Below are 17,136 nucleotides of genomic sequence, written 5' to 3' on the forward strand. Positions count from 1 at the left end.
ATACAATGAATCTCGGCCGGATCTGAGAGATCCGTGCTGGGCTTCATTGTGCACCTTTATTTAAAACAAAAACAGTGTTAAAATAAATAAAAAAATTGCGTGGGGTCCCCCCTCCTAAGCCAAACCAGCCTCGGGCTCTTTGAGCCGATCCTGGTTGCAAAAATATGGGGGGGGGAATTATAGAGGTTCCCCCATATTTAAACAACCAGCACCGGGCTCTGCGCCTGGTCCTGGTTCCAAAAATACGGGGGACAAAAAGCGTAGGGGTCCCCCGTATTTCTGAAACCAGCACCGGGCTCCACTAGCCAGATACATAATGCCACAGCCGGGGGGACACTTTTATATAGGTCCCGGCGGCCCTGGCATTACATAACCAACTAGTCACCCCTGGCCGGGGTACCCTGGAGGAGTGGGGACCCCTTCAATCAAGGGGTCCCCCCCCCCCCTCCAGCCACCCAAGGACCAGGGGTGAAGCCCGAGGCTGTCCCCCCCATCCAAGGGCTGCGGATGGGAGGCTGATAGCCGTTTGGAAAAAAAATGAATATTGTTTTTAGTAGCAGTACTACAAGTCCCAGCAAGCCTCCCCCGCAAGCTGGTACTTGGAGAACCACAAGTACCAGCATGCGGAGGAAAACCGGGCCCGCTGGTACCTGTAGTACTACTACTAAAAAAATACCCCAATAAAAACATAAGACACACACCTTGAAAGTATAACTTTAATGCATACATCCACACCTCCATATACACATACTTACCTTATGTTCACACGAGGGTCGGTCCTCTTCTCCATATAGAATCCATGGTGTACCTGTGGAAAAAATTATATTCACAAAATCCAGGGTAGAAGGCTCCTCTTGTAATCCATTTGTAATCCAGGTACTTGTCAAAATAAAAAAACGGACACCCGACCTCGCACTGAAAGGGGCCCCATGTTTTCACATGGGACCCCTTTCCCCGAATGCCAGAAACCCCCTCTGACTTAAGTCTAAGAGGGTTCCTTCAGCCAATCAGGGGGCGCCACATTGTGGCACCCTCCTGATTGGCTGTGTGCTCCTGTACTGTATGACAGGCGGCACACGGCAGTGTAACAATGTAGCGCCTATGCGCTCCATTGTAACCAATGGTGGGAACTTTTGTGGTCAGCGGTTGACCGAAAGTAACCTCACCGCTGACCACAAAGTTCCCACCATTGGTTACAATGGAGCGCATAGGCGCTACATTGTAACACTGCCGTGTGCCGCCTGTCATACAGTACAGGAGCACACAGCCAATCAGGAGGGTGCCACAATGTGGCGCCCCCTGATTGGCTGAAGGAACCCTCTTAGACTTAAGTCAGAGGGGGTTTCTGGCATTCGGGGAAAGGGGTCCCATGTGAAAACATGGGGCCCCTTTCAGTGTGAGGTCGGGTGTCCGTTTTTTTATTTTGACAAGTACCTGGATTACAAATGGATTAAAAGAAGAAGAGGCTTCTACACTGGATTTTGTGAGTATAATTTTTTCAACAGGTACACCATGGATTCTACATGGAGAAGAGGACCGACCCTCGTGTGAACATAAGGTAAGTATGTGTATATGGAGGTGTGTATGTATGCATTAAAGTTATACTTTCAAGGTGTGTGTCTTATGTTTTTATTGGGGTATTTTTTTAGTAGTAGTACTACAGGTACCAGCGGGCCCGGTTTTCCTCCGCATGCTGGTACTTGTGGTTCTCCAAGTACCAGCTTGCGGGGGAGGCTTGCTGGGACTTGTAGTACTGCTACTAAAAACAATATTCATTATTTTTTTCAAACGGCTATCAGCCTCCCATCCACAGCCCTTGGATGGGGGGGGACAGCCTCGGGCTTCACCCTGGTCCTTGGGTGGCTGGAGGGGGGGGACCCCTTGATTTAAGGGGTCCCCACTCCTCCAGGGTACCCCGGCCAGGGGTGACTAGTTGGTTATGTAATGCCAGGGCCGCCGGGACCTATATAAAAGTGTCCCCCGGCTGTGGCATTATGTATCTGGCTAGTGGAGCCCGGTGCTGGTTTCAGAAACACGGGGGACCCCTACGCTTTTTGTCCCCCATATTTTTGCAACCAGGACCGGCTCAAAGAGCCCGAGGCTGGTTTTGCTTAGGAGGGGGGACCCCACGCAATTTTTTTTCAAAAAATAAACACTTTCCCATCCCCTTCCCACTGATAAACATGTACGGATCTCATGGATCCCTGCATGCCTATCCAAACACGGGATAAAAAAGCAGGTCTGGTTTTTTTTAGCACTTTTTCACGAATTGTATTTCTGCACGGCAGTGTTTGGCTATTGTCGGCAGTGTTTGTGATTTGCACTTTTTAGTAAATTACCGATTTCTACCAAATTGCAGGCGTATTTGACCGATGGTGTATTGATTCGTGATTTTTTCCTAGGACTTCCAAAATATTACGAATGCCCTCATCACTGCCGAGATTTTTGCTTAGTAAATTACCGAAATGACACTTTGAAGAAAAAACGGCATCTCGGTCAAAATCGGGACCTTAGTAAATATACCCCAGTGTATCTACCCTGTTGCATACCTTTGTGCCATCTGCAAAAAGGCATACTTTCCCTTCAATACCCGCAATACTGAAACGTGAATCATTTTACTACATGAATACAACAGATAAATAAAAATTCCCTGCAAATCTGATCAAGAAACTTAAAAATAGAAGTATTCTTTAGGTCTAAATGGCAGGATTTCTGGCAGGTGTTTAAATATGCAGGTCTATGTGCTAAAAGATTACAAACATAAGAGACAAATTGGGTCTGATTCGGAGGCGGGAATAAAGCAAAGAATAGCAAGTAACTGTGCACCTTAGCAAAATTATGTTGCGCATGCAGTGGAACAGAGAGATTGAGATTTAAGAGGGACGTGTCCAAACGCAAACCTAAAGCCAGGCATACATTATGTAATTATCAGCGGAACAGGCGGATAATCGCATAGTGTATGGCCGCAACTGATCAGCGATAATAGAGCATGAGAAATCATCCAACATACCCAACTGATCCAATCATCGGTCAGCCGCATCTGGCAGTGAAATATCTCACAGTGTATGGCCACGATATCAGATGGGTTCAGGCTATCAGATAAAATGTCTGTCAGTCTGATGCTGGTGCACAGCTGCTTACTGGTTTATGCTTTACTCCTACCTCAGAATCAGGCCCATCAGGTTTTCTGAGGATTAAGCCGGCAAGGTAAGGCATTACTGACTTTAGTGTCTGCAGAGCGAGGTTGAGGGAGTTGTAGAGAGAGGGCTCGCCATTGCAGGTTATGTCCACGGCTTTCTTCAATGCAGTTATGTGTTGCCTGGGATTACCTAGTGATTAAAAAAAAAAAAAAAAATTATGAAGTAATCTCAATACTCTTATCTTGTCAAACCTTTGTCTTGGAAGGAGTGAGCCAAGATAATAAAAAAAAAAAAAAAGAACCATCAGGAAATATATACTTACCTCTGCTCCCATGATGGCTGTAATCTAAATTTGACAAACACTTGAGCCAAAGCGAGGATCTCCCTCTCTAACCATCTTCACCGAAAGAAAATGTTGTAACTCACTGGACATTATGTATAGGCTTAGGTGTTGTTCCGTGGTGAGAATTGAAAAATAAATTTGCACTCCATGAAGATGGAATAGAGGTGGAACTGGTGTGCTCGTTCACTTCTTTGCAGCATTAGAGGGACATGCTTCCCTAACCCAGCAGGCAGAGACTGGCAGGCAGCTTTACAGAGTAGCTGTCCAGGAATGCACTAGTTTGTACCTCTGTACAGGTTGAGTACCCCATATTCAAAATGCTTGGGACCAGAAGTATTTTGGATATGGGATTTTTCCGTATTTTGGAATAATTGCATACCATAATGAGCTATCATGGCGATGGGACCCAAGTCTAAGCACAGAATGCATTTATGTTTCATATACACATTATACACACAGCCTGAAGGTCATTTTTCACCAATATTTTTAATAACTTTGTGCATTAAACAAAGTGTGTCTACATTCACACAATTAATTTATGTTTCATATACACCTTATACACACAGCCTGAGGTCATTAAGTATTACAATATTTTTATATAAAATATACAATATTTTTTATATACAAATCATACAATATTTTAATAACTTTGTGTATTAAACAAAGTTTGTGTACATTGAGCCATCAGAAAACAAAAGGTTTCACTATCTTAGTCTTACTCCAAAAATTCCGTATTTCGGAATATTTGGATATGGGATACTCAACCTGTATTCACGGATAGGGGCAGTGATGTTACAGTAACTGAGATGCTGCATTGCTCATCTGTTTGACCTATATAAGATCCTATCAAAATGCTGTCCTAAATTGGAGGAGTTATGGCTGTGTAAAGTGGGGAGTTGATACAGCTCCAGCGGAAAGCAAAGATGTCACTAAGCAGTGCACTTTATCACCATGGTACATATGTGAAAAATAAAATTTTGGGAATAGTCCCTTTATGGTGCCACGAGATATCACTGTCAAATCTGGGAACTCGTGTATGTGTGTCCAAAAAGAGGATTTTGGTACTTACCGATAAATCCATTTCTCTGAATCCTCTAGGGGACACTGGAGCATTCTTAGACAGTAGGGGTGTGAAGCTTGCAACCGGAGGTGTGACACAATCTAAAATTAGCATTGTCTGCACAGCCGGCTCCTCCCCCTTCACATCCCTCCTCCCTCAGTTTGGAAAATTTGACTGAGAGAATAGGACATGACAGTATAGAACATGGCGAGGAGCCGAACCGGAAAAAACCTACCAAACAGCATCCAAGAAACTCTTAACAGAATAACTAATGCTGTTTGTCCGAACAGTTTGAACAAGAACAATGAACACAGCAGGTTTGACAGCACCGAGGCGGGCGTCCAGTGTCCCCTAAAGGATTCAGAGAAATGGATTTATCGGTAAGTACCAAAATCCTCTTTTCTCTTTCATCCACTAGGGAACACTGGAGCATTCTTAGACAGTAGGGGACGTCCCAAAGTTATCCCCCAGGGAGGGAGTGCTGTCAGGGGCCTGCAAAACTAAACGTCCGAACTTAGAGTATCAAACTTGTAATATTTTGCGAACGTGTGGGCTGAGGACAACATCACCGCTCTGCAAAGATGAGTAACGGAAGTACCTCTGGCAGCCCATGAGGCACCCACTGATCGGGTGGTAAGAGCCCCCGTCTGAACTGGAACCTGTTTGCCACAGGAAACATAAGCTTGCCGAATGGAATGTCTAATCCATCTAGCCAAAGACTGGTTAGAGGCTGGCCAACCCTTCTTAGGCCCATCATAAAGAACAAACGAATGGTCCGACCGTCTGAATGACGACGTAACATGTACGTATACCTGTAAAGCTCGGACAACAACCAAAGACACGTCCCCATCTGCGAGAGCCTGGAAAGACGGGACCCCAATCGGCTGGTTTACATGAAACCCAGAAACAACCTTAGGAAGGAAATCTGCTCTTGTCCGGTGTTCTGCCCTATCCTCATGAAAAATATTGAAAAAGGACTTTTACATGATAAGGCACCCAACTCCGAAACCCGCCTGTCCAAAGCCAAGGCAATCAATAACGTGACCTTCTAAGAGATAGTTCAGGTCTGTTCCTGCTAACGGCTCAAAAGTTGGTGATCTCAAAACTTCCCACACCAAATTTAAGTCCCATGGTGCAGTAGGAGGACGAAAAGGGGTTTGTATCCTCAGAACCCCCTGTAAAAGGGTTTGAACCTCTGGCAAGGATGCTAACCGCTGTTGAAATAGGATGGAGAGAGCCGAAATTTGAATCTTCAGAGATCCCAGCCTCAGTCCTACCCAGACCGCCTGAAGGAAGAGTAGAACCCTGGATAAGTGGAAGTTCGTCGAATTCCACCCACGTTCTTGACACTAGTCCATGTACCTCTTCCAAATCCTGTAGTAGTGCATGGCTGTGAACGGCTTCCTAGCGGCAATCATCGTAGAAATGGCCGTACTTGGTATCCCTCTGATTCTTAAGATCCGGGATTCAATAGCCACGCCGTTAAACGCAGCCTGTTCAGGTTTGGGTGATGGAACGGTCCCTGAGATAGCAGGTCCTCTCTCTGAGGTAACCGCCAAGGATCTTCCGCTAGTAACCCTCGCAGGTCTGAGTACCAACTCCTGCAGGGCCTTGGTGCGATTAGAATCGCCCACACGCGTTTTCGTTTCAACCTCTTCAGAACCCTGGGTATGAGTGGGATAGGTGGGAAGATGTAAACCTTCGTGTAATACCAAGGAAGTGTTCATGCGTCCACTCCTTCCGCAGCTGGATCTCGTGTCCTGGACACATATCTGGGCAGCTGATGGTTTGGCCGAGACGCCATTAGGTCGACCAGAGGTAGACCCCATCTCCTTACCAGCATGTTGAAAATCCGTGGATGTAGGCTCCACTCTCCTGGATGCATGTCCTGGCGACTGAGATAATCTGCTTCTCAGTTCTCCACACCTGGAATGAACACTGACGAGAGGATAATGTTTCGCCTTTCTGCCCACAAGATCTTTGTGGCTTCTTGTAACGGCATCCTGCTCTTTGTTTCTCCTTGACGGTTTATGTAAGCTGTCGTTGTGACATTGCCCAACTGTATGTTTAAGTGCTGACCCCTGACTAGGTCTACGGCTACGAGAAGCGCGTTGTAAACCGCTCTTAGCCCGAAAATGTCTATGGGTAGTCTTGCTCTCCTGTAACGTCCACCTGTCCTGAAACTGACGTTCCTCCAGGACAGCACCCCAGCCTCTGAAACTGGCATCTGTTGTTAGCATTCTCCAATCCCAAATGCCGAATCTCTTGCCTGCTGCAAGATTCCTGTGCAACGACCACCAAATTAAGGAGGTTCGTATGCGCGATGGAAGTCAGATTCTTTGATATAGAAGCCAATGCGAACCTGCTCCCTGAGCGATGAGGTTCATCTGGAATGGTCGGGAATGAAGTCTGCCGTACTGCAAAGCTTCGACCGAAGCCCCCATCTTTCTGAGAAGTTGCACCCAGAGTTGTAGAGTAACCATTTGTGTCCTCAGTACCTGAGCCACTAATCTCTGTAGGTCATGGACCTTGTTTTCTGGTAGGAATACTTTCAATTGTACCGTGTGCAAGAGGAGACCGAGGAATGGAATCCGTTGAGTCGGCATGAGGTTGGATTTCTGGAAACACACAATCTACCCATGTCAAATGAGGAATTGATAAAATGTCTGAACATCCTTAATCAACTGTTCCTGAGATGATGCCTTGATCAGTAGACAGTTTAGATAAGGTATAATCGTAATCCTCAATAATCTCAAACCTGCAACCATGATTGCCCTGAACTTCGTAAGGATTCTCGGGGCTGATGACAGGCCGAACGGCAAGGCCCTGAATTGGTAGTGATCCAGTGCGAACCTTAAGTAAGCCTGGTGAGGAGTCCAGATAGGGATAAGCAGATATAAATGGTAATGTGTGGGTTTTGAACCCGCGGCGGGGAACTGCAAGGCAGTAGCCCTATTCATTAGGCTATGCCTGCTGTAACTGTATCCTTAATGGCCATGGATACCATGAACTCGCCTTGTTCTAAGCCTGCAATGACCAACTGGATTGATTACATCTTGAATTTGACCGTCCCGTCTGGCTTTGGTACGACAAAAAGATTGGGATAGAAAACCCGTTCCTCTCTAAGAGGTAGGAACTGAAATAATGACCTCTGACTTTAGCAATTTTTGAATTGTTGTCAGTAGTGCTCTCGCTTTCTGAGGGCACCGAGGAATCGGTTATCCAAAGTTCTGGTGAGGCTTTGGCCCAGATGTCCAGACGTGCGCCCACCAAGGGGGACCCTAGGTGAGCCGGTGACCAGTCATGTCACGGTTTTGTCAGCAGGTTTATCCTGCATTCTGGCTGCTGCCTGTGAGCGGCCTCTACCTCTTCCTCGTGCTCGAAAAGACTGCGATCTAAATGATTTAAACGCTGGTCCCGAATAACCTCTCCCAACCTGTGGAGCGGTTCTCGTATAAGGATTAGGTAGAAAGGTGGATTTTTCTGCTGTAGCCGGCGAAATCCACTTGTCCAGCTCTGAACTGAAAAGTATCTCCCCTCCAAAGGGGATGGATACTACCTCTTGGTGTCAGAGTCTCCTTGCCATCCTTTGAACCATAAAAGCCGTCTAGTGCTAATATAGTTTGAGGCTTGACCTAAGTATGAAGCAGATTCTCAAATCTGTTCCGCTAGTTGGGTAACTCTTCTAAGCTATTTTCCTTTTCAATAGCCTGTACAATACATCCAGACCATGCTCCCATGGCCTTGTTGACCCAAGCACAGACGATCGCCAGTCTCTGTGCTGCACCTTTTACATTACATATTGGTAAGATTGTCTTCTTCGACAACCTTCCTAGGGAAGCATATACTGAACCACTGCTGAACGCGGCATTTAGAATTCGAATAATTCGAAATCTTCTGGCTCCTCTACTTCTTCTACCTTAAAGTTTAGGAACTCTTTGACTGCGTCAAATAAAGAATCCAAACCCGAGATTGCTGTGTCCTCTTCCGGAAACTCGGCGTCCAGGTTAGATTCAATTAACTCACCTTCTGTATTAATGAGAAGACCCTCTTCCTCCTTTCCGATATAATAGGAAGAGGTCTTTTAACTGCCTTGCACACAGTCGTCTCTGTTTGTGCGGGCGGCATCAACTTGATGATAAATTCCTCCATCGTCATGGAGAATCCCGCCGCCCATTCTGATTGTTGCGTGATTCTGCCATCACCTTGAAAATTGTATTTGCAAGTTTGTCTTTGACCTAGCCAGAGCACTGCTCCCAGGTGGAGCGTCCTTGTTTAAGCAGGAGACGCACACCCCAGAGTTGCCAACCCAAGTGCTCTTCTTGTTACACTTTGTACAAACATAACAGGTCTTGGAGGTCTTACTCCATCGTCCTGCTTTAGACATGCTGTGTAAACCCCCTATCAGGGTACTTCACGGCGCTTTCACCCTTTAAACTAGGAAGAGAAAGGCTGTGAGAGATGACGGAAGCAAAGGTATCAGATTCGGCTGGAATTACTGTTCCCCTCCTTATATAGAAAAAGGAGCAGGATAAAAATATATAAAGTTAAAAAATAAAAATAAATTAAAAAAAATAAAATTAAAACCACCAGCCGACAAGCAACCCTCACACCACAACTTTAACTCAGCTACGATGGTAGAGTTTTGGTCCGCTTGCTTCCTTGTATTTTCAGCAGGATCTTTAGAATAGAAGTCCCTTGAAAATATAAACAATACGGCAGAATTATTTTGTTCAGGAGATCCTCACATTTCTAATTATATAATTTTACCAGCAGAGGGAGCTATTTCCCTAAACATCCCTCTCTGTTTTATATGAGGGGGAGGGTTTATCCCTTCCCCCTTGATGGTGCCAGTTAGGGATTAATAAAATGGCCGACATGGACACATTTTTACTATGTGTTCCCACTTAACCATTACAGATTATTCTCTAAAGCAGCCAGCGTTGGTTATTCATCTGCCCTCACTATGAATTAAAAACACTATGGGGGGCGCACTGATCCTACTCGCACACTGCTGAAGGATCCCCCCCCCCAGCCGCGCGGAAACAACTTGTGTGGGGTTGGCTGGCGCGCGCGCTCGCTCCGGGACCGCTTCTATGTCCCGCAGCGTCGCTATGAATGTCTCCCCACACGCGGCTGCAGAATCCCCCCAGCCGCGCGGAAATAACAGAAGTGTGGCTGGCTGGCACGCGCCCTCCGGGATCGCTTCTCCTTACGTCCCGCAGCGGCGTTATGAGTGTCTCCCCGTGCGCGGCTGAAGGATCCCCCCCAGCCGCGCGGAAACAACAGCAATGTGGCTGGCTGACTGGCTGGCGCGCGCGCTTCGGGACCGCATCCCGCAGCGGCGCCATTAATGTCTTCCCTCTACTGCTCTGCTGTGGGCGGACTGCGCTCTTTGCCCCCCGGCGCGCTGTACACCCTGGTGACCGCTTTGTAGGTGACAGGGGCTATCTGACAGGGGATAAAGAATGTTTTTCCTCACGTGGCTGAATGCTTTGCTGTGGGCGAACTGCTCTCTCTGCCCCCCGGCGCCCTGTACACCCTGGTGACCGCCTTTCTAGCCGACAGGGAATATCTGACAGGGGAAAAAGAATAAAAATAAGAAACCTAGCATGGCCCCTATTGTAAAAACCAGTACTCACTGTGAGGCTGAACTGAGTAGAGGATCTCCTGTGGAGAGATGCAGGTCCCTTCAAAAGGGATCTTTGTCTCTCCAATATAAGCATGCCTTGTCTCCCTTTTATTAGGTGGACGCAGCACACTGTATTAGAGTTTTAGTCAGGAGCACAGTGCTCCACGTGCTGTACCTCCAGCACAATTTTTCAAACTGAGGGAGGAGGGATGTGAAGGGGGAGGAGCCGGCTGTGCAGACAATGCTAATTTTAGATTGTGCCACACCTCCGGTTGCAAGCTTCACACCCCTACTGTCTAAGAATGCTCCAGTGTCCCCTAGTGGATGAAAGAGAAATAGAGCACATCTGGATTCAAATGAACCTGCTCATGAAGTCCTCGATTTCAGAAGTCATTTTGGGGCCATACACGCAGTGGAAGCACGCCATATATAGTTATATTTGTATAATACTTTACTTAATATCAATTCAATATGCATAATAAATGGTCTGATAACTGCTCAAACAAATGAGAATTTTTGTTTTTACGCACTGAGTTTTCTAATAAAGCCTGGAGTTTAAAATATACCATTCTGGCCCCAAACTTTTCTTTAAAAACACTGTACACTTGTTTGGTAATGAAAATATGTAATCATTCAAGCATATGTCAGTAAATCAATGCATGACAGCATACAGAGTTGGTCAAGAGACTTTTATGTAAGGAGTTGACACTGTCGGTTAATACCTTCCACCTATCCATCCACTCTGGTGTCGGCCCACAGGGGGCGACATCCCATTTATCGGCATCTGCTCCGCCTCCACATAAGCCTCCTCATCAAACATGTCGACACAGCCGTACCGACAAACCGCACACATACAGGGAATGCTCTGACTGAGGACAGGACCCCACACAGCCCTTTGGGGAGACAGAGAGAGTATGCCAGCACACACCAGAGCGCTATATAATGTAGGGATAAACACTATCACTGAGTGAATTTTCCCCAATAGCTGCTTGTATAAACAATATTGCGCCTAAATTTAGTGGCCCCCCTCTCTTTTTGACCCTATGAGCCTGAAAACTACAGGGGAGAGCCTGGGGAGCTGTCTTCCAGCTACACTGTGAAGAGAAAATGGCGCCAGTGTGCCGAGGGAGATAGCTCCGCCCCTTTTTCGCGGACTTTTCTCCCGCTTTTTTATGGATTCTGGCAGGGGTAATTATCACATATATAGCCTCTGGGGCTATATATTGTGATTATTTTGCCAGCCAAGGTGTTTTTATTGCTGCTCAGGGCGCCCCCCCCCCCCCCCCCCAGCGCCCTGCACCCTCAGTGACCGGAGTGTGAAGTGTGTATGAGGAGCAATGGCGCACAGCTGCAGTGCTGTGCGCTACCTTGGTGAAGACTGAAGTCTTCTGCCGCCGATTTTCCGGACCATCTTCATGCTTCTGGCTCTGTAAGGGGGACGGCGGCGCGGCTCCGGGAACGAACACCAAGGACGGGTCCTGCGGTCGATCCCTCTGGAGCTAATGGTGTCCAGTAGCCTAAGAAGCCCAAGCTAGCTGCAAGCAGGTAGGTTCGCTTCTTCTCCCCTTAGTCCCTCGTTGCAGTGAGTCTGTTGCCAGCAGATCTCACTGTAAAATAAAAAACCTAAATATACTTTCTTTCTAGGAGCTCAGGAGAGCCCCTAGTGTGCATCCAGCTCGGCCGGGCACAGAAATCTAACTGAGGTCTGGAGGAGGGGCATAGAGGGAGGAGCCAGTGCACACCAGATAGTACCTAATCTTTCTTTTCGAGTGCCCAGTCTCCTGCGGAGCCCGTCTATTCCCCACTGGTCCTTACGGAGTTCCCAGCATCCACTAGGACGTCAGAGAAAATATACCATTCTGGCCCCAAACTTTTCTTTAAAAACACTGTACACTTGTTTGGTAATGAAAATATGTAATCATTCAAGCATATGTCAGTAAATCAATGCATGACAGCATACAGAGTTGGTCAAGAGAATCAGTTGTTTTTCAGACCAAATACAAGAAAGAAGAATATATAACTTTGACCTTGGAAGCCATGCAGGTCTGATTGGCCCACGCTAGTGATGTTGCCCTACTGTCGAATACAGCAAGGCCCCACAGGGGGTGCTGGCATCAGCAAGTACCACTGCCGCTGAAATCGCTGGGTACACACACATCGGCTAATGTACCCAGCTTTAGTACATCTGCCATTTAGCGTGATTGCAATGTATGCAAGCAAAAAACAAAAAAAATCCATACCAGCAAGTTCTGTCAACTTTTCAGCCCGTTTATTTCTTGTTACGATGAGTCCGATCTAAAGAAAGAAAAAAATGGCAAGTGGTTCTAAATCAGATACATATATGTATAGAGGGTAGATTTACTAAAGCTTATAAACAAAGTTGTGATGTTGCCCATGGCAACCAATTAGATTCTAGCTATCATTTCTATATTCCAACCTAGAAAATGATTAACAATGTGATTTGCTTGCTATTGGTAACTCCACCACTTTTCATTTTCAGAAGCTTTAGTAAATCTAATAATTTAAAAAGACTGCCCCTAGCAATGGGGCTGGAAGACAATAGGGTGGAGGGTGGTGAATCAATTTTCGGATGAAGACTGAAAATCCAGCCTCTTTTGCCTGCATACAAGCATGTGTGATTGCCAGTAAGCAGGAATACTTACTTGTAGGGACAGTTCTTCTGCTAAGAGCTGTCCCTTGTGATGAGAATTCTGGGCTTATGACATGGGAGTCCTACTGTGCATGTGGGGCCATTAGTTTGCGCAGCAGTCAGGGAGATGGAGATTAATCCTCCTGATTCCCCTTCAGGGATTTCTGTGGAAACAATCCAATGGCATTGCCAATCATGCAGACACTCCGTAAACTTTCCCATTGCGAAGCTTGCTGTATACCGCCATACAATTCTATAGGGACTGCTGTGACACGGGTCAGAGGCCCTCTTTTTTAAATACATTAGACAAGCCATATGTATAGCGGGATACCTCAGACAACTGCAGTTTTTGTATAGGTTTTTAAAAAAAATTTACCTTCATACAGCCCTCCCATAGAGAAATCAGTACATATTTATATGACTGCTGTAGTTTGGTGTGGTTGAATGTTCTGCTTTTATTAACAATAAAAGATACAGGAACATAAATTAACAATATATTCAGAATGCACATACCTGACTTATAGGGTTTTGAACGAAGTATTCATCTACAAAGTACTCCAGCAGCTAAAGAATGAAAATAAAGATATTTTCAAAAGAACGCAATGAAACAGATCATGACCAGATAAAAGATTTCAGTTTGTTATATGTACAAGACATTTCAGGTCATAACTTTTCGAAAGCAAACCACATTCCTTCATCTGTAAATGTTACACAATACAAGCAGTTTCACCTTCATATGATGCAACATTTTGTACAACAAGAACACATCTGATCTGAATATACAAAGAATGGGTGTCTCTCTCAAGCTGGGCACACACTTTCCCAGTCCTCGGCTAACCAGGTTAAACACTCCTGATCAGACAAGCAGTGTACCCAGCGTGACTTCCTGTGAGAGGCGGCAGCAGCAGAGTCGGAAGCGAAGGTGAGACTGTCTCACACGGCTCTTCTATGGGATTGGGAGGTCGGCTGTGCAGCACATAAGATGTGGCCTCACAATCCCCATCTTTGCAAGAGACTGATAAGCCGTTTTTCAGATACTGCATATACACCTATACAATCTTCGGCTGTTCACACAATGGGGGTAATTCCAAGTTGATCGCAGCAGGATTTTTGTTAGCAATTGGGCAAAACCATGTGTACTGCAGGGGAGGCAGATATAGCATGTGCAGAGAGAGTTAGATTTGGGTGGGGTGTGTTCAATCTGCAATCTAATTTGCAGTGTAAAAATAAGATTTTAAACCTACCGGTAAATCTTTTTCTCGTAGTCCGTAGAGGATGCTGGGACTCCGTAAGGACCATGGGGATAGACGGGCTCCGCAGGAGACATGGGCACTCCAAGAAAGACTTTGGATCTGGGTGTGCACTGGCTCCTCCCTCTATGCCCCTCCTCCAGTCCTCCGTTAGAGAAGCTGTGCCCAGAGGAGACGGACAGTACGAGGAAAGGATTTTTGTTAATCTAAGGGCAAGATTCATACCAGCCACACCAATCACACCGTATAACCTGTGATATACTATCTAGTTAACAGTATGAACAACAACATATCATCGGTCCAAAACCGACGAAACTATAACATAACCCTTATGAAAGCAATAACTATATACAAGTCTTGCAGAAGTAGTCCGCACTTGGGACGGGCACCCAGCATCCTCTACGGACTACGAGAAAAAGATTTACCGGTAGGTTTAAAATCTTATTTTCTCTAACGTCCTAGAGGATGCTGGGACTCCGTAAGGACCATGGGGATTATACCAAAGCTCCCAAACGGGCGGGAGAGTGCGGATGACTCTGCAGCACCGATTGAGCAAACAGGAGGTCCTATTCAGCCAGGGTATCAAACTTATAGAACTTTGCAAAGGTGTTTGACCCCGACCAAGTAGCACCTCGACACAGCTGTAGTGCCGAGACCCCTCGGGCAGCCGCCCAAGACGAGCCCACCTTCCTAGTGGAATGGGCCTTAACCGAGTTTGGTAACGGCAATCCTGCCGTAGAATGCGCCTGCTGAATCGTGTTACAGATCCAGCGAGCAATAGTCTGCTTTGAAGCAGGGCCGCCAACCTTGTTGGCTGCATACAGGACAAACAGTGCTTCTATTTTTCTGATCCTAGCCATTCTGGCCACGTAAATCTTCAAAGCCCTGACCACATCAAGGGACTCGGAATCCTCCAAGTCACGTGTAGCCACAGGCACGACAATAGGTTGGTTCATATGTAAGGATGAGACCACCTTAGGTAGGAATTGAGGACGGATCCGCAATTCCGCTCTATCCATATGGAAAACCAGATAGGGGCTTTTATGTGATAAAGCCGCTAATTCCGAAACTCGCCTAGCCGAAGCCAAGGCTAACATGACCACCTTCCAAGTGAGATATTTCAACTCCACTGTTTTAAGTGGTTCAAACCAATGTGACTTAAGAAAACTTAACACCACGTTAAGGTCCCAAGGCGCCACCGGAGGCACAAAAGGAGGCTGAATATGCAGTACTCCCTTCACAAAAGTCTGTACTTCAGGTAGAGAGGCCAATTCCTTTTGAAAGAAAATGGATAAGGCCAATATCTGAACTTTAATGGAGCCTAATTTTAGGCCCAAATTCACTCCAGTTTGTAGGAAGTGAAGAAAACGGCCTAGATGGAATTCTTCCGTAGGAGCATTCCTGGCCTCACACCAAGAAACATATTTTCGCCATATTCGGTGATAATGTTTAGATGTCACGTCCTTCCTAGCCTTTATTAGCGTAGGAATGACCTCATCCGGAATACCTTTTTCCACTAGGATCCGGCGTTCAACCCCCATGCCGTCAAACGCAGCTGCGGTAAGTCTTGGAACAGACAGGGACCCTGTTGCAAAAGGTCCTGTCTTAGAGGAAGAGGCCACGGATCTTCTGTGAGCATTTCCTGCAGATCCGGATACCAGGTCCTTCGTGGCCAATCCGGAACAATGAGTATTGTTCACTCCTCTTTTTCTTATTATTCTCAACACCTTGGGTATGAGAGGAAGAGGAGGAAAGACATAGACCGACTGGAACACCCACGGTGTCACTAGGGCGTCCACAGCTACCGCCTGAGGATCTCTTGACCTGGCGCAATACCTTCGTAGCTTTTTGTTGAGACGGGACGCCATCATGTCTATTTGGGGCAGTCCCCACCGACTTGCAATCTGTGCGAAGACTTCCTGATGAAGTCCCCACTCTCCCGGATGCATGTCGTGTCTGCTGAGGAAGTCTGCTTCCCAGTTGTCCACTCCCGGAATGAACACTGCTGACAGTGCGCTTACATGATTCTCCGCCCAGCGAAGAATTCTGGTGGCTTCAGCCATCGCCACTCTGCTCCTTGTGCCGCCTTGGCGGTTTACATGAGCTACTGCGGTACTGAATCAGAACTGGTCGGTCGCGAAGTAAGGTCTCCGCTTGACGTAGGGCGTTGTATATGGCCCTTAGTTCCAGGATGTTGATGTTAAGACAAGTCTCTTGACTTGACCAAAGGCCTTGGAAATTTCTTCCCTGTGTGACTGCTCCCCAACCTCGGAGGCTCGCGTCCGTGGTCACCAGGATCCAATCCTGAATGCCGAACCTGCTGCCCTCTAGAAGGTGAGCACTCTGCAGCCACCACAGGAGAGATACCCTGGGACTGGGGGACAGGGTGATCCGCTGATGCATGTGCAGATGTGACCCGGACCATTTGTCCAATAGGTCCCATTGGAAAGTCCTTGCATGGAATCTGCCGAAGGGAATGGCTTCGTATGTCGCCACCATTTTTCCCAGGACTTGAGTGCAATGATGTACTGACACTTGTTTTGGCTTCAACAGGCTCTTGACTAGAGTCATGAGTTCCTGCGCTTTTTATATCGGAAGAAAAACAATTTTCTGGTCTGTGTCCAGAATCATGCCCAAGAAGGGCAGGCGCGTCGTAGGATTCAGCTGCGACTTTGGAATATTGAGAATCCAGCCGTGTCGCTGTAACACCTTCAGTGAAAGGGATACGCTGTTCTGCAACTTCTCCCGTGATCTCGCTTTTATGAGGAGATCGTCCAAGTACGGGATAATTGTGACACCCTGCTTGCGCAGGAGCACCATCATTTCCGCCATTACCTTGGTGAAAATTCTCGGGGCCGTAGAAAGCTCAAACGGCAACGTCTGAAATTGGTAATGACAATCCTGTACCGCAAATCTCAGGTACGCCTGATGAGGAGGATATATGGGAACATGCAGGTAAGCATCCTTTATGTCCAGCGATACCATAAAATCCCCCCCTTCCAGGCTGGCGATGACCGCTCTGAGCGATTCCATCTTGAACTTGAACCGTTTTAAGTAAAGG

At 46.7% G+C, this 17,136-nt stretch overlaps 1 protein-coding gene across 1 annotated transcript in view; it reads right to left on the reverse strand.

Annotated features, from left to right (window-relative positions):
- Positions 1 to 17,136, reverse strand: part of LOC135059276 (general transcription factor IIH subunit 2) — a 118,429-nt gene that overhangs the window by 74,848 nt on the left and 26,445 nt on the right. The window contains exons 6-8 of the mRNA XM_063963894.1: positions 13,339 to 13,389; positions 12,416 to 12,470; positions 3,224 to 3,329 (exon numbers count right to left, since the gene is read on the reverse strand). Of these exons, the coding sequence (XP_063819964.1) occupies positions 3,224 to 3,329; positions 12,416 to 12,470; positions 13,339 to 13,389 (212 nt within the window). The remainder of the gene's footprint in view (positions 1 to 3,223; positions 3,330 to 12,415; positions 12,471 to 13,338; positions 13,390 to 17,136) is intronic.

Source organism: Pseudophryne corroboree, chromosome 1 (genome assembly GCF_028390025.1).
Source record: "Pseudophryne corroboree isolate aPseCor3 chromosome 1, aPseCor3.hap2, whole genome shotgun sequence".
Taxonomy (NCBI): domain Eukaryota; kingdom Metazoa; phylum Chordata; class Amphibia; order Anura; family Myobatrachidae; genus Pseudophryne; species Pseudophryne corroboree.